Source organism: Callorhinchus milii, unplaced genomic scaffold (genome assembly GCF_018977255.1).
Source record: "Callorhinchus milii isolate IMCB2004 unplaced genomic scaffold, IMCB_Cmil_1.0 Scaffold1, whole genome shotgun sequence".
NCBI classification, from domain to species: Eukaryota; Metazoa; Chordata; class Chondrichthyes; order Chimaeriformes; family Callorhinchidae; genus Callorhinchus; species Callorhinchus milii.
In genome coordinates, this window is record NW_024704742.1 from 11693880 (window position 1) to 11714515 (window position 20636).

A 20636-nucleotide genomic window follows, 5' to 3' on the forward strand; every position below is an offset into this window, starting at 1 on the left:
CTTCTGCGTCCTCATGGCACTAACAATCCCTATAACACATTGCTTGGGGAATCCGCAGTCTATAACAACCCCTCAGTCAGCATGTACAAAACACAAGGTGTGCTCCTCTGAATGTTACGTTAATATGTGGTGACAGTTTCCCCATTTACATGGTCTGAGGAGGCTGTATTCCAAAAATTATTGATGAAAAAGAGATAACGGATTATGTTATTAGAAATGCAACTTGATGGCTTCAGTTTCACAGTAGCCGAAAATGATCGGCGCCTCTTTGTGATCTTAACCCTTTCTTTCTTTCTTTCTTTCTTTCTTTCTTTCTTTCTTTCTTTCTTTCTTTCTTTCTTTCTTTCTTTCTTTCTTTCTTTCTTTCTTTCTTTCTGTCTGTCTGTCTGTCTGTCTGTCTGTCTGTCTGTCTGTCTGTCTGTCTGTCTGTCTGTCTGTCTGTCTGTCTGTCTGTCTGTCTGTCTGTCTCTCTCTCTCTCTCTCCCTCCCTGAAAATTGCAAAATTTACTGAATGATTCATTTGGCAAAAACAATTTGCTTTGAAACTCTGGCTCTCACCAGTTTAATAACAAACAGTCAAACCCCATTATGAGATACCCGGTGCTAATTTTGTCTTGATGATAGACATTTCCCCCGGCAGCTGGCCGAACTGCATTGCAGTCGGTCAAAAGACGAGCCTTAACCTCAATCAGATGAGCAACAACAACTTGCATTTATTTTGAGCTCTTCGGAGAAGATAACTCAGACCGCTGAAAACGCAGTTCCTTCTTAAATTTTAAGTGATGAGTTTTGACTACATTTTTGTGGTACAGGGTGACCAAAAAATCATGATATCTACCCTATTATCTTGAAAAAAATCATTTTGTTAAGACTTATTAGACATTGTAATGGCATCACGACTTTTTGGTCACCCTGTATTTCTGTTCAATCGACATATTTTTGACTCTTTGAACTTTGAATTTCAAACCAAATTGGTTGGTAAACGTAGGTTAAAGCTGCCAGTGGAAATGTATCCTTTACAAAACCTGCTGCTGTTCTGATAATTTGATTGGTGACAATGGTCAAAATCTGAAAAAACCTGGGCTTTAATTTTTCAACACAGCCTCTGTAAGCCACTAAAGGGGGTCTTAAATTTTACAACCCTTTCATCAGCCTAGTAAATTATATTAAATTTGAACAATCATTAATTTTGTTACCTTTATTTCCCAATCTCCCAATGTGATACTCATTGGCTTGTTTTGAATACATTGCCAATTAAAGTCAACCCCACTAAATTGCACTTGTTTTCTGCCATTGAACTATGTATCTCTATCTTAGAAGAAAGCAAACGGGTGAAAGGGTTGTTGTGTTTGTTAAAAATTCATAGAAATGTTTTTATTGATGGTTCTGTGACGAATAGTATGAGCACAGCTATTGCTATTTGGTTTAAAATTATTGTGATGTTTGTTTCCAGCTTAAAAGCATTTTAGGATAATGTCATGTATTATGTGTAGCAAAGATGGGTTTTGTGAAATATTTTCTGCACATCATCAATCTATTTGCTTTTGTTCATGTTTCCTCTACTGTGGCTGTAAGCTTACTTGTGTTTTTTTTCTTTCCTTTTCTTCATGCTGTCCTTTAGAGCCCTACAGCGAGACAAGTATGGGAGTAAAACTAAACATTGCATATCAAATGTAATTTTTTTAGTACCATTCTCTTCCAGCCACACCTGGGTGATAACTGTGGTTTAAGCCTAGTTGTTCAAGAGATTTTAAATATATAGAAATGTTTGAAAGCTGTACGTTAGATGTTATCTTTCCAGTGAAGCTTTGCATTCAAACATATTCAGTTGGGCTCTTGCTCAGCCTAAATAAATCTTGATCAGCAAGCTTCTGTGGAGGATATTCCATTCCACAGTTTTGTTGTTTCCCCACTTTGTGCACATCAGTCTTTAACCAGAATGGTTACAAATAACATTGGCAAATACAAATAAAATTGAAATATTTGAAAAAAGGTACTACTTTGAAAGTGCATCCAACAATTGTTAAGATGCCCAGGAAAAAACCTTTTGAGGTTGCAAAAGGCAGATTTTCCCAAAACGAAATAAAATGTCTCGGTACCTTTTGTGCATGGCTTGAACTGCTAACCAACATTTTCCAGTGTGCATTAAATCCGAAGATTCTTTTATGTGCCTGGGGCAGATGCATCAGTCTAGATTTGCCTCTGGACAGATATGCCCAGTGTTGTGATGTCAGCAAACTACATAAATGTCTTTAGTGTATAGAATTGGGTAAGCCCCACCCTCCACCACATTTTTTCCCCCTCTAGGTAAATGTGCACATGATTTACACAGACTTGCTAATGTCTGAACTAAACCGGTCTTTAAAATCAAAATGATTCAAAGTGTTTTCACTTCAGACACAATACTCATTTAAAAAGTACAATAGCTTGATGCACTGATGGGGGGCACTGCAGGGTGGGTGTTCTGGAGGGATGAGATCAGATAGGCTGAAGAGCCTTCTTCATCCAAACCGATCCTGTGATCTGAGCTTCTGACTGGAGCCATCCTCTGAATCCAAAGTCAACTATTCGCAACATTGCAAAGTGCTTGCTGGGGATGCTACATGTGCGGTGAGCATATCACATTTAGCGGCAGCGATTGCAGCCAAACCATAACTGTAATTATTTTAATATTTATTTCAACGCTTTAATACACACAAGGGAAAATGTTGAATCATGTGCCTGGCACATTTGGGGAGTGGTCTGTATGCACTGGTAAGCCCATAAAGACATACCTACATCTAAAGATTGTAGATTTCAGCCCTTCTGTGGGTGCATGTATACTGGGCAGAGAAACAGTTTCAACTAAGAAACTAATCAGATTAAAACTGATCTACCCAGACTGATCAATCCTTGCATCATCTTATTTAACAAAGCCGTGGAATACATTCAAATTACATTCCTGTACAGACCTTTACAGTCGGACTGTGACAGTAATTATGAATATTGGAGTTTTATCAAATAAGCACAAGCTGCTTTCTCTGATGAATGGCTATTTGCCATTTTAATTTTACTTTGAAAACAGTGTTTGTGTGTGTTTGAATGGAGGTGGGGGGGTGTTATGTCATATTAACCCGAACCTTTTCATGTACTTTTTATTTCCCCAAATGGTTGATCTTGCTGTTACCGTGGAGTGAAGATTCCACCTTTGTCATTCAGCTGGTCTGTTGTAACTGTATCTGTTTGTGTGCGTGTGTGTGTATGCTTCATCATGCTTTCCATTTTGTCTGTACCTGTGTTCGGTCGATGTGCAACAATTCTTTCAAATCCAGTAATCAATGAAATTGTTTCAATAAAATAAGCCTTCCACAATGTTTGATTCCCAACATTCGCTTTCAATGAACCATTCGCTGGGTGTTGCGAAAGGATCGTACATTGCACATTCTTTAGATTTTTCAATTCTCCTCTCCGTTAAGAGTTCCATTGAAGCTGTTACAGTCACGGTTCTGCACCTCGACCATCAATCTGAGAGCTTCTCCGATACATAATTCAGTAGAATATTAATGTCAATCCTGCTGTATTCTGTCCTGCTTGTTCTGCATTAATGTGACATGCCTGAGAATCTGGCAAGCGTGGCACTTAATTGATCTTTAATTTCAATTTTGGTGACAAGGATAGTTTTTGTGCCAATTTTGAACTAAAAAGTCAAATTTACTAATTTAATGGAATGGAATTTTATATGTTCGTACTTTATTATAATCCAATTCTTGATTGTGTTGCCAGTTCGTTCTTACAGATACTAGGTGACAGACATCAATTGAGTATTCCAGTGGGCAAAGAAGATAGTGTTGAAGGGGACAAACCAATAATATGATCCATGAAATTTTACTGCAAATGTCCTTCTACTTTATGCGACAAAGTGACTGTTATGAAGTGATTCATGATCAGAGTTGGTAATAACAGCTCCAAGTTGCAACTAGTGAGGTAGATTTGTGGCAAACACAGAGCTCCGGATCCCTCCCACTCAGCTCCTGTTAGCCCTGCAAGCCAAAGCCCTAATGGGTTGGGTGGCCCTAGCTGGACAAGCAGCAGGAAAGTTTGGCAGACAGTGCTATCAATGGCAAGCTATGCGGTTTTAGCTGGTTAGACTGTCTCCAAATCTACCCGCTCCCCCTGGTATAAAAGTCACCTCCGCTCCCTCCAAACACAAACTCGGACCCTAAAGTGCAGATGGCACAAATCTGGCCTCACAATCCACCGCCAGCTGTGGCTCGAGCATCTCCGCCTCTCCCAACTATCGCCTCTCCCTCTCGCAGGCCCTTCCAATCTCATAAATTACTGTCCCATTTCCAACCTGCCCTTCCTTGTCAAAGCTCTGGAACGCGTTGTCGCTAACCAGCTTTGCTCTCACCTCTCCCTCCACTCCCTCGTTGAGCCCCTCCAGTCTGGTTTCTGCCTTGCCCACAGTCGTTATCAAGGTCACAAACAACATTCTCTCTCTCTCTGACCATGGCTCCCTCTGCTTCCTCATCCTTGTGGACCTCCCTGCCGCATTCAACACAATTGACCACGCCATCCTCCTCCATCACCTCACCTCCCTTATCCACCTTAGTGGGACTGCACTAGCCTGGTTGGTGTCCTACCTAACAAACCACCTTCAGTTTATCCCTTCAAACTGTATCTCCTCCTGCCCCTGCCCGGTCATCTGTGGTGTACCCCTTGGGCTCCATCCTTGGCCCCCTCCTCTTCCTCTATATGCTCCCCCTTAGTGATGTCATCCGCAGACGCGAGGTATACTTCCACTTGTATGCAGATGACATACAAATCTACTTCTCTTCCATCTGGGACTCCAGGTCTGCTGATGTTCTCTTGGCTTTTCTGGCAGACATCAGGGCCTGGATGAGCGAAAACTTCCTATGACTAAATGTTGACAAGACAGAAGCCATACTCATTGGCTCCCATCGACATCTTCTATCCTGCGGCTCTGACCTCCTCAACCTCCCTGGCCTATCCCTCAGACTTACCGAAATGGTGCGAAACCTTGGCATCAGGTTCAAACCACAGCTGTTTTTCCTTCCCCACATCTGGTCCCTGACCAGAACCGCCTTCCTCCACCTCCATCACATTGCCCTCCTCCAACCGTACCCCAGGTGCAGCCGAAACACTCAACCATGCGTTCATCACCTCAACTATTCAAATGCCTTCTTTGCCAGACCCTCCAACCCTACCATCTACAAAATCGAGTTGATCCAAAACTCCACCGCCCGCATACTCACCCATACCAAACACCGTACCCCCATCACACCAGTCCTAGCCAGGCTCCACTGGCTCCCTATCACCAAACGGTTCGATTTCAAGATCCTCATCCTTTTCAAATCCCTTCATGCCCTGGCACCTCCCTACTTCTCTGACCTGCTTACCCCCCCCAATCCCATTAGGATCTGGTTTATACCAAGTCCAGGTTTGTTATAAAAGTTGTTCCCAATACCACTTCTTACCCTGTGCCAACAGGCATGTTACTATTGTGCTTTCCCATTAAATGTTCTTAGTCAGACTCTAATTCTAAAGTCCTGCTTGAAATCCCATCTTGTGTCATAGAACATCTTGAACCTGAACACAACAGATGCTATGGAGAAGAGGTGTGTTCTCGCTCTCTCTCTGACATATTTTATCGTCCACGTTGCTGGGCCAAATCACTACAGAATTCATTGATTACTGAAGCACTTAAAACGACTGTTTGCACCATCGCCATCCAAGTTTTATTTAGCGTATCTGGTGTGTCACTTGAGATGCTGTGATCTCCGCCTCTCTTTCTCTCGCTCTCTCTCCCGTCCCCAACACAATGCAAACGCTGCTGTTGTTGCCGCTCACGCCATTCTGTGTCGTATTTTTCAGAGGTGTTGCTGAACAATGCCAGGGATACAAGTGTCATGGATACTCTACCACTGAATGGTAACCATGGCAACAGCTACAGCATCGCCAGCGGAGAATACCTGGGTGACTGCGTACAAATCATCGACCGTGGGTACAACCACAGCGAAACCGTATTAGAGAAAAAGATCCTGAAAGAACTCACGTCCAACTATATCCCGTCTTACCTGAACAACCACGAGTGCTCCAGCGAACAAAACAGGAACCTCATGAACAAGCTGAACAACATCGCGAGCAGCATTGAGGACGACGCCATTGTCCTCGACGACGCCACTTCATTCAACCACGATGAAAGCCTGGGCCTGGAGCTCATACGAGAGGAGTCCAATGCCCCTTTGTTACCGCAGAGAGCACACTCGGTCGAGAACCATCAGCCCCATCACTACCCCAGCAACAGAAGACGGATCCCTGAAGATCACAGCGAGAGCTTTTTTCCTTTGCTTACCAACGAGCACACAGAGGAACTGCAGTCACCAAACAGGGATTCTCTGTATACCAGCATGCCCGCTTTGGCAGGCATGCCCATAACGGACGGTGGTACTTCTCAGACCCAAAGCGCTCCAGCACCAGCTAAAAGCAGTGACGGCGATGATGTGTATTATAAAAGTATGCCGAATCTGGGCTCCAGGAACCATGTGCAGCAACTGCACACTTACTACCAGCTCGGGCGTGGAAGCAGCGATGGCTTTATAGTTCCTCCCAATAAGGAAGGCTCATCATCTGAAGGGGATTCAAAAGGACCATCACATTTGGTCACCAGTCTATAGGGGCAAAGACTAATAACCCCAGATACCTTGGTCTGGTTTCTACAAGCAAACAAAGGAAGACGTGTGTGTGTGCTTGACCCTAAATGCTGTTCATAAAACTGCGGAACTACTTAAAGACGTTTTTATTCAGATCAACTTAGCAAGGCACTGCGTGGGAAGCAGCTGATAAGGGAATAGTCTGTTTTAAGGCAAAAAAAGGAGTCAAACTTACTGAACTGTTTGTGAATGGGTTGGACATATATATATATATATGGAATTCAGTTTTGCTTCCTTCAGTAATGCTCAATTTTTAGCTTTTTTTCCTGGTGTCTATTTTCTCAAGGATGTTTAACAGAGGCTTGGCGTAGGTCAGCACCACTTGTAACGGTGTAAGGGTATCAATAGCTTTCTTTTTTTTATTATTATTTTATTATCATTGTATATCAGTCCTGGCTTTATCTCACACCTAGATTCATCTTGCAGTTCATCTTAGCTGCAGAATTCTTCTGGTTCCTATGGTTTACATGAACATGTCCAATATCAGAAAGGGAACCATTAAAATGATATGCTAGTTGCATATTTTATGTTTTTGCTCTAATAATTCTCATTATAAAACTAATGACCGAGAAATTTTGAAACAATTTCTGTGTACAGATACTTGCATTGCACATATATTGTAGTATGCTTTTTTCCTTCCAAACTTTTGTCCCTGTTGATGTAGTGAACAAGACAGTTTTTGTTGTGTTGGTCTTGCAAGTTTTGTCTTGCTTGGTAGGAGCAATGTTTTTTCATGAAGTCTTTCTGTTGGGCATTTTCCCCTAACAGTTCCTTAGAAGACCACAATTTATAAAAGCTCATTTTCTAGTGAGGTGATCACAATAGTTCAAAAATCGGAAAAAAAACTGTTTTAGGTTTTTCTCACTGTGTATTTTGAAGTGGAGTCATGTTTTGCCAACAACAAAAAAAATCAAAATTAGGATTTACAGCAGGTACATTTTTGTTTAAAATGCACTATGTTATTCATAAATGTGTTCAGCAATGGAAGTCCACAAAGGGAGCTAGGCACTCTTCTAGAAACCAAGGAGTCTTGGTAGAAAATAGTGGAACTCGTGCATGTGGGGGGAAAAAAGTAGAAACATTTTTATGTTAAATCTAGTCAAAGCACTAGGCACTTGTACCGTGGTGGTTTAAAAAAAATTGACTTATTAAAATGAAAGTTATTTTGAAGTGAAAAAGACTGGAATTCTCTTATCTTTTGTTTTTCTTTTTCTAACAGAAAATGTATTTATTTGACATTAATTAGTTGATGTAGGAAATCCCTATGGTAATGAACATAGCAGCACACTTGGTAATTCATTTTTTTTTAATTTATGATCCATTTTGTATAGTTTCCGAGTTGAATGACCTCATTACTAATATTTGTTGTAAAAGTGATTCCTGTTTGCCAACAAATAAATGACTGATTACAGATTTACAAAATTGGAGGTGGCTGAAGAAGGTTTTTCTTACCCCATGTACATGTGCCCAGTTATCACTTGTGAGACAATGAGAAGAAACTGCAATGAGTTGTTTTGGGACCATAGTTACTTCCAATTGCTCTTGGTAGATATAAAAATGGTCACTTTCCTGACAATGTGATCTAAGTGAGTTAAGGAACCCGTTCACCCTCCTGCTTTGCTGTGATAGTTGATTGTCTGCATTACACCCTAACTAGCTCTTCATGGGATAGCCAGTATTATAGTGTAATAGTACCATCGCACTATTACAACATTTAAGTAGAATCCATCAATCCTACACGCAGTTATTTTTATAAAAAGACAATTTATAGTTGTATAAACTTTTCCTTTTCCAGCTCCCAATATTTAAGATTGAGCTCAATATTCAATCTTTGTTACTGAGAAACGTACATGAAGGCCTAAGGGTCACAGTGCAGGACATCACCAAGGGTAGGAAAGAGTAGGAGAAACAGTACAATAAACAAAGGAATTGGTGTTGATATGTGATGAAGAACTTGGGGTATATCAGCCCAAGTTATATGATATAATATTATTGATCATGGCAGGAGAGAAGATCGAAGGGAGGTAAGATATCTTGCTGTTGTGAAGTCCTAGGAAAGAATGAGAGAGAAACCTTTTTTTAATCGTTGAAGAAAGAAGAGTGAGTTGGAATATCATGTTTGAGACAACAAAGAAAGTTTGAGGTGAACTAGTATTAGTACAATATCTCTGATTACATGCTTCTTAATGCTGAAAAATCTGGTCAAAATCTTAATGAACTGTGTGCATTAATGTCCCAAAACTTGATTTTAGTGTGTTATTTGATCCTTGTTTGTTTTCCTTTTTGCCTGTGCAATGAATCTTTTTAGAATTGCAGTTGCATACACTGAAATCTCACTACAAAATGGGGAAAGCTACAGCAAAGGCAGCCAAGCCAGGATGATATGAAGATTCCCAAGCCCTTGACAAGCACCAACCTCTGTTATGTCTACCGGATGATCAAAAAGACATTCAGGGCTCTCATTAATACAGTTGAACGATGGAAAAAGATGAATCATCACCAACCTTTTATGTTTAATGTTATTACAGAGAATAAATTCTCCAACATCCTAAAATGTTCACCTGCATTAATCAGGCTAGACTATTGAACATGAAGAAAAGCTTAATAAAATCCGATACACATCGTAATGTACTTTGTTCTCACTCAGCTTCTTATATTGATTAGTTTCTTTAATCTTTCTCTAGAATTTTGTTCTGCATTTTATTTTCTCTATGCTGCATCTTCTTATTTTTTTTCATTCCTGCCTCATAATATATTTGTTTTCCATTCCACAGTTGACTGCTCATATTTTGTTACCTTTCTAGAATTTATTATAAGGTTAAACATAGCTAAGCAATAATTAACTACTTTCTTTCCCAGGTTTTCTCCTTTACACAACTTGTAGTTGGCCATTTGAACCGATAATATATTGGTTGGAAGTCACTTACTCTACCACTTTGCTAACCAGGTTAGTTTTGTTTCATGGTTTGTGTGACTGCCAATATCAGAGGAAACCATGCTCACAGCCACATCAATCTATACTTCTAAATTGGGACTGGCTGCCCTAACCCAATATTCACTTAAAATCCACATGTTCTGTTCATTTTGTTTTTTACATTGGAAGTGGAAATAATTCAATACTGTAAATACTGAGCAGATATATTTAACCCAAACCTGACCACTGTGTGCTATCACACAAAGCAAATAATGCACAATTTAATTCAATAGATAACAAGCAATCAGCTGATTCCCAAAGCAGTACTCGATTTTCTAAAGCCAAAAATGAGAATATAGTTTTGACAGCAGCGAAGTCTTTCCTAAATTAAAGCAATTAATTACCTTTGTGTAATTATCAGCCAGGTGTTTTGACACATGTGAAATCCCTTCACCGTGCTTAAAAGTATCTAAGCAGAAAATTCCATGCACCCCACCTACCCAAGTAAATTCTAAAGATAAATTGATGGAATGGAATGAGTACTCTATCCCTGGAGTGATTCATCCTGCTTACCTAAATCTGGAAAATATTAGGTGCAGGTTGGCAAGAGCCAAGGCTTGGGGACCTCAGAGTAAACGTTGAGGTAACTGCTGGAGTCTAACCAGTTAAAACCGAATAGCTTGCCATTGGTAGCACTGTCCAGCAAGCTTTCCCACTGTTTGTCCAGCTAGGACCACCCTACCCATTAGGGTTTTGGCTTACAGGGTTAACAGGAGCTGCAGGAGATGACTCCCTGTCTCCAGTGACAGGTCCAAGGAGATCCCACTTACCTCCCCCTGCCCAAGGAGGATAGTTACTAGTTTGTTGTTTGGTAGGTACCAGGAACACCCTGCTCAGCATGAAATACGTGAGAGCATTGCTACCATCTTCCTTGGGCCAGGCAGAGCCATGATTCTACAACTGGGGGCACCCACCACCAAGTACCACTGGTTGGTCCAGTATTCAAGATGGCGGGTGCAGCGCAGAAGGACCTTCTGTGAGTCCACCAGCAGCTCAGGATCATCCATAAACACGTGAGCCCATGTGAGTCCATCAGAAGCTCAGGATCATCCACAAATGGAAGGAATTATTGCCACAATCCTGTCGGAGAGGCCTGGAACAGATACACCAAATCCTTCCTCCCTTGATGCCATCCAACACACATCGAACAGGATGGGTGACAATGGGTTGCCTTGCCTTACCCCCATTTCCAGAGGGATGGACTCAGTGTCAACCGTTACATGGATCTTGGAGCTGAATTACACATTCTGGATAAAATCCAAGATTTGGCTATGCAGTTTCACCAGGAGGGCTTCACAGGACAAAAGGTCAAAAGCGTTGTGCAAGTTGATGAATGCTGCTTAAGTGGATTTCCCTTTAGCCTTGGGCAGTGGGCATATCTATTTGCAAAGGCCTTACAACACATCTATTAGGGCTCTGTGGGCTTACTTTCAGTGGGACAGATCATTCCAGGTAAGGAGTAAAGAAAGCAGGGAGGAGCAGCTGGGGTCCGAGGCATTTCTGGCTAAATGAAGTTTCAATTATATGTTCTTTCAGATCATCCTTTTCTGGTTGACTTAAGGTTAACAGCATTTTCTGAACCCTTGACTGACATAAGACACACAGTCAATACCAAGCTTGTCCACTAAGGATGCGCGAATTGTTGGGTCTGGCAGGAAAGCCCAACTCAGCATGCAGAGCACATCTATTAGGAGATGCAGAGGTTACTAAACTAGTCACATGGAGGTCTTCTGAGAGCACAAAAGAAATATTCATTACAAATTGGTTAGAACTAGTTGATTAACCATGTGGAACAGAGAACAATTACAGGAGCTTAGATGATTGTGTTTTTTTAAAAAATATATAGCTCAGGAGTTGAAGTATGTGAGTAAATCCCCTTGACCTTGGCACTTATTGAAAAGATGCGTTGGTTTAACCTTTTAGCATTCAACACACAGGGATACCAGAATGTAGAACACAGAATGAACAAAATGGGTTAACATATCAACAGTTTATTTACTTTGGAAATAACTTGTGCTGCAGGGCTCTAATTTACTCAAATATCACTGTGGAATTGAGCATCCAAAACATCTAGGCTCCACTACCCCAACTCCCAACTTGTCGGCCTTCCTAAACTCTTCCCTCCAAAAACTGCATATCATCCAGAACTCTGCATCTCATGTCCTCTCCCATACCAGGCTCGATGATCCCATCACACCCACCGTCAACCGGCTCCAATGGCTCCCCATTCCCCAGAGGTTAGAGTTCAAAATCCTCTTCCTCGCCTTCAGGGCCCTCCACGGTCTTGCGCTTTCCTACCTCTGTGACCTGCAAATACCATATCAAACCATCCGCTCCCTCTGCTCAGCAAGCTCTGGCCCACTCCATATCCTTCACCCGGCCCGCCCCACCATTGACAGTCAGGCCTTCAGTTTCTCTGCCCCCACCCTTTGGAACTCCATTCCACATTCCTTTTGCCTCGCTCGCTCCCTTACCTCCTTCAGGGCATGTCTCAAGATGCTCCTCTTTAACTACTTTTTGCCTACCTCCTACCCTCCCTGCCATCACCCTCCCTTATCCCAAACCCCTCCGCTCAGCTCAGGTCCAAATCCCTGACTGGGATGTCCTCCCAACATGAAAGGCACTATACAAATGTAATTTTATATTGTATTGTAAAACAGTCTTAACATCACTGCCTCTAGGTCTTATAGATTCATAGAATCTTACGGCACAGAAGGGAGCTATCCGGCCCATCGTTTCTGTGCCAGCTCTTTGAAAGAGCTATCCAACTAGTTCCACTCCCTCGCTCTTACCCCATAGCCCTGCAATGTTTTCCTTTTCAAACTACCGTGGAATCTGCTTACACCATCCTTTCAGGCAATGCATTCCAGATTGTAACAAATTTCTGGATAAAACAAAATTCTCCTCATCTTTCCCTCTGGTTCCTGTAGCTTAGTGGTTAGAGCACTCGCTTTGCAAGCGAGAGACCTGAGTTCAATTCCAGGCAGAGGGCGAAACCTTGGGCAAGTTTCCTTACTCCACACAGAGCCTAATAATAATCCCTCCAAAACCAAAAACAATAATAAATTGGTCATTTTCAATCCACGACTGTTTGTGGGACATTGCTGTGCGCAATTGGCTGCCGCGTTTGCCCACAAATATACAGTCAATTCACTTTACAATGTGTTCTGTGAAGCGCTTTGGGACGTCCTCCCGACATGAAAAGCGCTATATCAAATGCAAGGATTATTATTATTATTATTTTGCCAATTATCTTAAAGGTCTTGTGAAACTTATTTCAAAGTTCAGTATAAAGTCACGAGGCTTTTCTTTGGAACATTTCTTTGGAACTCTTCCACAAGTTATAGTTATTTTTGAAGATATACTTTACACTGTCCAACCCTTCATTATGTCGCATTAGCATTTTATTGTTTATTAAACCATTTAGTTTATAGTTACCTTAGTTAAACCCTTGTCTGCAATGACCTCACCCATTTGTCATCATGACTGTCCACAGAAAAACAGTTGAAAAGAATTCCATCAGAATTCACTCCATCATTCTTCAGCCATTCATTTACATAATTAATCCTTATTCAGAAAGAATAAGGTTTACTATGAATGAGAAGACATTCTTCGTTCAGAGTCTTTCCATAAATTTGGAATACTTTTATTTCATTGGGCAATGGCTCATGGCTGGGCCACTGTTTTGTGATGTCAACTTCTCAACATTCATAAATCTCACTTCAGACAAACCCTTCAATGTTCGTGGATTCAATCAATATTGATTTTGGATGTGTATGTGTGTCTATGTGTGCATATTGTATTTGGTGATTTCTATCCTATGGGTGTTAAGCAACTTTTAAAACTTGATTTTTTTGTTTGAAGTAAATAATATGATCCATGATCCATGCTTCCCACTCATATCATTACATCCATTCTGAAGCCTTTCATACTTATCACGTTTCCCAACTTTATTAACTACCTACATTTTTAATTTCATCTCCAAAAAGGAAAAGTTTTTATTAGTGTTACATCAGGGTGACAAAAGTACTCCGAGACTCCGTCTGGCATGAAGGGCACAATATAAGTGCAAGTTTTGTTGTTCGCACAAATAACAGGTAGAACAATAACAACAACTTGCACTTATGTAATGCCCTTCATGCAGGGTAGCATCTCAGAGTGCAGTGATAGAGTGTCTCTCTGTCCGGAAGTAAAATATTATTCACTGTCGACATGTGCCTAAACATCTGAGTAGTTGAATAGGGTGAACACTAGGCATAGTTTGAATCGTACCTGGTGACATTAGACCTCAGCCACTTTATGTTGATGAAATGAGCACCGGGTCTAAATAATATCCAGGGAGGGAGGATGTAAGCAAAGTGAAATTTCTCTGGGGCTAAATTGGTGTTGAGGAATCAAGTTTGCAGTAAATCCAAAGCATTGTCAACTATTGACCAGACCGTCTGATTCTTCAGTGAAACTGGGAGATGCAGACCTTGCAAGCTGGGAATGGTACAACAACAACAACAACAAGATTCCATTTATTTGAGCGCTGTTCACGTCGGGAGGACGTCCCAAGGCGCTGTACAGTTGGGTCAGGACCCGAGCAGGGGGGAAATGATCAGGGTGAGGGGAGGGAAGGGAGAGAGCGAGGAGGGGGTAGAGAGTTGAGAGGGGAGCTGAAGGGACGGTCAAAGAGAAAGGTCTTGAGACCGGCCTTGAAGGAGGAAAGGGAGGAGGCGGCGAAGGCACTGGGGGATGGAGTTCCAGAGCCTCGGGGCTGAGAGGCTGAAGGCCCGGCCACCGATGGTAGGGCGGGTGGGGCGGGGGATGTGGAGCAGACCGGAACTAGAGGAATGGGGGGTACGGGCAGGTAGGTAGGGGGATAGTAGGTCGGAGAGGTAGGAGGGAGCAAGGCCGTGAATGGCCTTGTAGGTGAGGATGAGGATCTTGAATTTGATCCTCTGGGGGATGGGGAGCCAGTGGAGGCGAGCGAGGGTGGGAGTGATGTGGTCCCGAAGCCTGGTGCGGGACAGTAAACGAGCTGCAGAGTTCTGAATGACCTGCAGCTTGTGGAGGGAGGTGGCGGGAAGGCCGGCGAGGAGAGAGTTCCCATATCCAGCCTTGAGGTGATAAAGGCGTGGAACAGGGTTTCAGCAGCGTGAGGGGTGAGGTAGTGCCGTAGTCTGGCGATGTTCCGGAGGTGATGGAAGGCGGTGCCAGTTGTGGCGCGGATATGAGGGAGAAAGGACAGCTCAGGGTCGAACAGAACCCGAGGTTCCTGACTGGCTTTGAGAGGTGGAGAGTGCAGCCTTGGATGCTGATGTTGTCAGCGCCTGAGGTGCGGAGGCGCTGACGTGAGCCAATCAGGAGGGCCTCAGTTTTACGTACGTTGAGCTGGAGAAAGTTATCTCTCATCCAGGACTCGATGTCGGACAGGCAGCTGTCAGGACATCGGTGGTCGTGGAGTTGAGGGTAGAGGAGGAAAGGTAGAGTTGGGTGTCATCCGCATACATGTGGAAGTTAACCCCATGTCTGCGGATGATGTCACCAAGGGGGAGCATGTAGAGGGTGAAGAGGAGGGGACCGAGGAAAGAGCCCTGAGGGACACCGCACAAGACAGTGCGGGGGCCGGAGGAAAAAACATTCGTGGAGACAAAGTGAAAACGGTGGGAGAGGTACGACCTAAACCACTCAAGGACAGAGCCTTGAAGGTTTAGGTGGGAGGACAAGCGGTGGAGGAGGATAGCATGGTCGACCGTGTCGAATGCTGCCGATAGGTCGAGGAGGATGAGGAGGCAGAGGGAGCCCTCGTCACAGATGGTCAGGATGTCATTGGTGACCTTGACCAGGGCAGTTTCTGTGCTATGGGCAGCACGGAAACCCGACTGAAGGGGTTCGAATAATGAATGGTGGGAGAGGAAAGAGCGCAGCTTGGAGGCGACAACTCGTTCCAGGACCTTGGACAGGAAGGGGAGGTTGGAGATGGGCCGGTAGCTTGATAGCTGCGACGCATCAAGGGATGGGTTTTTTCAAGGTGGGAGTGATGATGGCAGTTTTTAAGGGAATGGGAACGGAGCCAGAGGAGAGGGACAGGTTGACGATGTCTGTGATATGTGGGGCAAGGAGGTGGAGCTGGGAGATAAGGAGTGGAGTGGGGATGGGGTCAAGGGAGCTGGTGTTGGGTTTCAGGGATAGGATGAGTTTGGTGACAGAGGGTGGGGAAATGGGTACGAAAGTGTGCAGGGGAGGATGGGTAGGAGTCGGAGTGTGGGAGGGAAGGGGTGGGCGGTGGGTGGATGTTGGAGGGGAAGTGACCACGGAGCAAATTCCCTTGATTTTGGATTCAAGGTAATCCAGCATCTCCTCGCAGTGAAGGTTGGAGGAGATGACCTGCGCGGGGTGGCGGGGGGTAACGGAGGGGTTGGGATGTGGTAGAGAACAGTAGCCTGGGGTTGTCCTTCGCCTCCAGGATTATTTGGCCGAGGCTAGAGTGGAGCAGTAGATTTTGAGGAGGTCCAGCCAGATTTGTCGGTGGACCGTTAGGCCAGATTTGACCCAGGTGCGTTCAGCGGCCCGCACCTGGCTCTTCAGTGAGCGGAGGTAGGTGGTGAACCAACGGGAGGAGCGATAGTAGGAGACAGTACGGGAGGTGATTGGGGCAAGAGTGTCAAGTGTGGAGGAGAGGGTGTTGTGGAGGAGGGTGAGAGCAGCAGAAGAGGGGTCAGTGAGGTTGAGGGCCAGCGGGAGAGGAGTTCAGAGGACTCCAAGGCAGCGGTTAGGGACTGAGGGGATAACTTCTTCCAGGGGCGGTAGAAGATGGTGGTGGGTCTGGTGGAGGTGGGGAGGGGGGTGGAGGTGGTGAAGGAGATGAAGTGGTGGTCGGAGACGGCCTTGTCGGTGATAGTGACATCCGAGACACTGAGGCCCCGGGTGATCACCAAGTCGAGTGGGTGGCCGTGACTGTGAGTGGGGGAGTTGATGTGGAGGGAGAGGTTGAGCGAGGAGAGCAGGGAAGAGAAATCTGAGGAGATGGAGCAGGAGGGGGTGAAGTGCAGGTTGAAGTTGCCCAGGATGATGAGGCGATCAGAGCAGAGGCAGAGAGATGTGAAAAGTGTTGAGACATCAGAGATAAAGGTGGGAGAGGTTTTAGGGGGCCGGTAGAGGAGGAGGATTTTAAGTGAGAGGAAGGAGGGGTGGGAGAGGGTGAGGTGCTCAAAAGAGGGGAAAGAGCCAGAGGACTAGGGGGATAGGGCAAGTGGTGTCCTTGAGATAAGGGCAACACCACCGCCACGGCGGTTGGGGAGAGGATGTGGTGGGAGGTGTAGCCGGGTGGCGTGGCCTCCGTGAGGGGGAAGGTGTCGCCTGGGGTGAGCCAGGTTTCCGTTAAGGCCATGATATAAACGTCCTCATCAAGGATGAGATCGTTGATGACCGGGGCCTTGTTACAGAGGGTGCCGGACGTTTTGTAGTCCGATGTGGATGGAGCGGTTGACAGAAGGGTGTGTGGGAGGGGAGGTGGGTCCAGGTTGTGAGGCAGGGGTGGGGGGGATGGGGATAAGGGAAGAGAGGTTGGCTCCCCGGGTTTGTGTCCGGGGTGGCTGGCGAGTGTGGTGGGGAATGGGGCAGTCGGTGTGGCTGTTGCTGGACAGCCAACGCCGAGTGCCACGGTGAGCCCGGTGGAGGATTCCCAGGTTGGAACAGTGGGAAGTTGTAGGAGGGTCAAGTGGGGATAGAAGGCGAGAGGGGCGGAGAGAGAGGAGTACAGAGGAGGTGAGATGCAGAGGGGGGAGGGTTTGGGGGTAGAGAGGAGGGAGGGAGTGGGTGAGGGGGCTCGGGTCATAGCGGCAGCCATAGTGCGCACGCGGGGACCGGGAGCGAGCGGTCAGGTGGATGGAAACATTATCCCATAGGCTGGGGCTGCCAACCCAACAGGACCATGGTGGGCCCTGTTGTGAGCCTGGGGGGGGGGGGCGCAGAGGATTTTTTTTTGTTGTTGTTGCGCGCGCACACCTCTGAAAACTACAACTATGACGTCAGCGGTTCCCCCACTCCGCTCCCACCGGTTCCCTCCTCAGCCCCACACCCCGCACACTGGCTGCACTCCCTGCAGCGTTGAGTTTAAGTACCTGAGAGGTAGGCCCAGGCTCCTCCCCGCGCTGTCCTGGCGCCGCTCCCTGTACAAGCTGGACAAGTTCTATGTGGGTACCATTATTACAATTGCATGAGTTTGGTTCCAGCCAATATTGAAAGTCAAACCCTCTCTACTGATTTAAGTGTTCTAAGTGAAATGCATTTTGCTATTCTTAGCCCAGTTACTTGTGGACATTGATTGATAGTTCAGAATTATAAGTCACTTTGTACTAATTGGTAAGTCTCTCTCAGACAATGAGAATGACTGGTAAGATTAAGGGACATTCATCAAGTTTTATGCTTCCCAAAAGAGTTGTGTACATTATGTCCCAGGTCTTTTCATTTAAAAAAGGGGGTTTTCAAGATCATGGAGTTACACAGAGTGAAACAGGCCATTTAGACCAACTAGTCCCTCCCAGTGTTTATATTCTGCACAAGCCCCCATAATTTCTATTTCCCTCTCTTATACCCATCGATTCCCTTCTCTCTCACACATGTGCATCAAGTTTTCTCTGAAATATATTGTTACCTTCTGCTTCAGTCACAGCTTCAGACAGTGAGTTCAACATTCTTACCACCCTCTTCATGTAGAAATTCCTCCTAAACTCTCTATTAGACTTACTAGTAGCCATCTTAAATTTACGCCCTGATATGTATGGAGATACTTACTGGAATGAATGGGAATTATACCTGGCTTAGAATATCTTGATTCTGAACTCGAGGTAAAATTGGTGTCAAATATTCTTCAGCAGGCATCCAGAATTATTGCAAAGCCTATGTGTCTGTCAATAAGTTTTAGGAAAAGCCTCTCATTGTCATTAATAGGATGGGTCATTGCTGCCCAGTAGTGAATGATCCTGTACAATTTGAAATGTGAATGAAAAAATTTAATAAAATGGCATGTGTATTCTACAAAACAAATCATGACTTACTTTATTCCATTTTGAATGAGAAACTTGCAATACACTAACAGTTCTGAATAAATAGTTCAATAACAACTGAGGAAGTACCTGCAATGTTTTTTGTTTCAGGGGCTACAGCAATTGGCTTTTGGAGGGTGGGATTGTGTTAGGCAAATTTAGGCAAATAATACATAAGGTGGAGCCATAGTACCCTTCAAATTGTAAAAATGATGGTAAATCATTCGTAGAAATTGCAAGAGAAGTAATAAAAGTATTCAGTAGATTTTGTAGAATTGAAGCAGACCGTGAAATTAAAGAGCAAATTGAGGCTTCTTAAGGCAGACAAGGAAGCCTTGTAGAGGAAAACTGACAGTGTTGTTCAGTCTTGCTGTATCATGCTTCAAAAACGTCTCTGTTATCTTGCTTTGTGGACAAGTGTACCTGCCAACATGCTTCCTGAGAAAATGTTATCCTGGAGAGAAGCATGAATCATTTGCGATTGTAACTTACTCACAGAAATAAAGGTGATGTGGTTTCACTCCCTCTCCCATCACCACCACCCCCACCCACCAATTATTATCAATAATAATAATTTGGTCACTCAATCCATAACTGTTTGGAGGACACTGCTGTGTGTAATGGGCTGCTGTATTTCACCCACAAAATATACAGTCAATTCACTTTACATTATAATCTGTGAAACGCTTTGAGATGTCTCACCAACATAATAAGACGTCATATCAAATGCAAGGATTATTATTGTTAACAATATTATTATGCCCATTATTAAAAGTTTTTTGAATTCATTTTTTGAATGAATGATTTTTGATCCATATGCTGTAATAGCTGAACTAGGGAACAAATCCATACTTATCCCCATGAGACTGCCTCGCCATTAAACAACCAGACATCAGGCTAACACAAAACTAGCTTGATGAGGTTTTTAAATCATGGAAATGATTAACAAAACAATGAAATCAGATATAATGCCTGCTTGATACAAAGTCAGAGTTTTGAGACCCAGGTTTGAATTAGACACTATAATTGCTTTGGTTAAGATTACGCTCTAATGGAATGTTTAAATAGTGCTGATTTTCTAGTATTTTAGGATGTTAGTGTGGCTCAGTTGGAATTGCTCCTCCATTACTTCTGGGCTAGAAGGTTGTGAGCTCAAAGCCCAATATTGGGTCTTGAGATTAATAGTCTAGACTGACAGTCCAGTGAAATATCTAGTGAGTGCTGAATTACCAGAGGTGCTCCTATTGACTTTTGAGATAGAGAAAAGATCTCTGTTATGTGCCTATTTTAGAATTCCTTAGAATATTTGTGGAAGCCTGTAGTTCAGTGGTTAGAGCACTTACCTCTCAAGCGAAAGACATGGGTTTGATTCCCAGCAGGGTGAAACCTTGGGCAAATTTCCTTCCTCCACATGCCTAATAACAATCCCTCAAGNAAAAAATAATTAATTGGTCACTTCAATCCATGACTGTTTGTGGGACACTGCTATGCGCAATTGGCTGCCGGGTTTCGCCCACAAATATACAGTCAATTCACTTTACAGTATATTCTGCGAAGCGCTTTGAGATGTCTAGAAGACATGAAAAAGCGCTATATCAAATGCAAGGATTATTATATTATTATTATTGAAGACATGATGGTCATTAACCCTTCTCAACTGTCCTTGAACTGATGAATTACACTTCTGTATCATATTGCGTTGGAGACTTTGATTTCAATTATCCATTGTAATTTAGTTGAAAGTATTCAATTTTGATGGAGTGAACAATTTGCCCAAAGGTCCCAGGCAGATACCTAGAAAGAAAGCACCTAACAACACAACACCTAACAATAATAAGTCATTCTACATGGAGTCTTGTAGCTCAGTGGTTGGAGCATTCGCCTCGCAAGAGAGAGACCTGAGTTTGATTCCCGGCA

The 20636-nt window shown here is 43.8% G+C and overlaps 1 protein-coding gene across 4 annotated transcripts in view; it reads left to right on the plus strand.

Annotated features, from left to right (window-relative positions):
* The window catches only part of adgrl3.1 (adhesion G protein-coupled receptor L3.1), a 297007-nt gene extending 287759 nt beyond the window's left edge, over positions 1–9248 (plus strand). For 2 of the 4 annotated variants that reach the window (XM_007905930.2, XM_007905931.2), the window contains one exon: positions 5875–7890. In XM_007905930.2, the coding sequence (XP_007904121.1) occupies positions 5875–6677 (803 nt within the window). In that variant the 3' untranslated portion in view covers positions 6678–7890. Of the gene's footprint in view, positions 1–5874; positions 7891–9021 lie in introns of those variants that run through there. The other 2 variants (XM_007905934.2, XM_007905933.2) reach the window with 2 other exon arrangements.
* The last annotated feature ends 11388 nt before the right edge of the window (positions 9249–20636 follow it).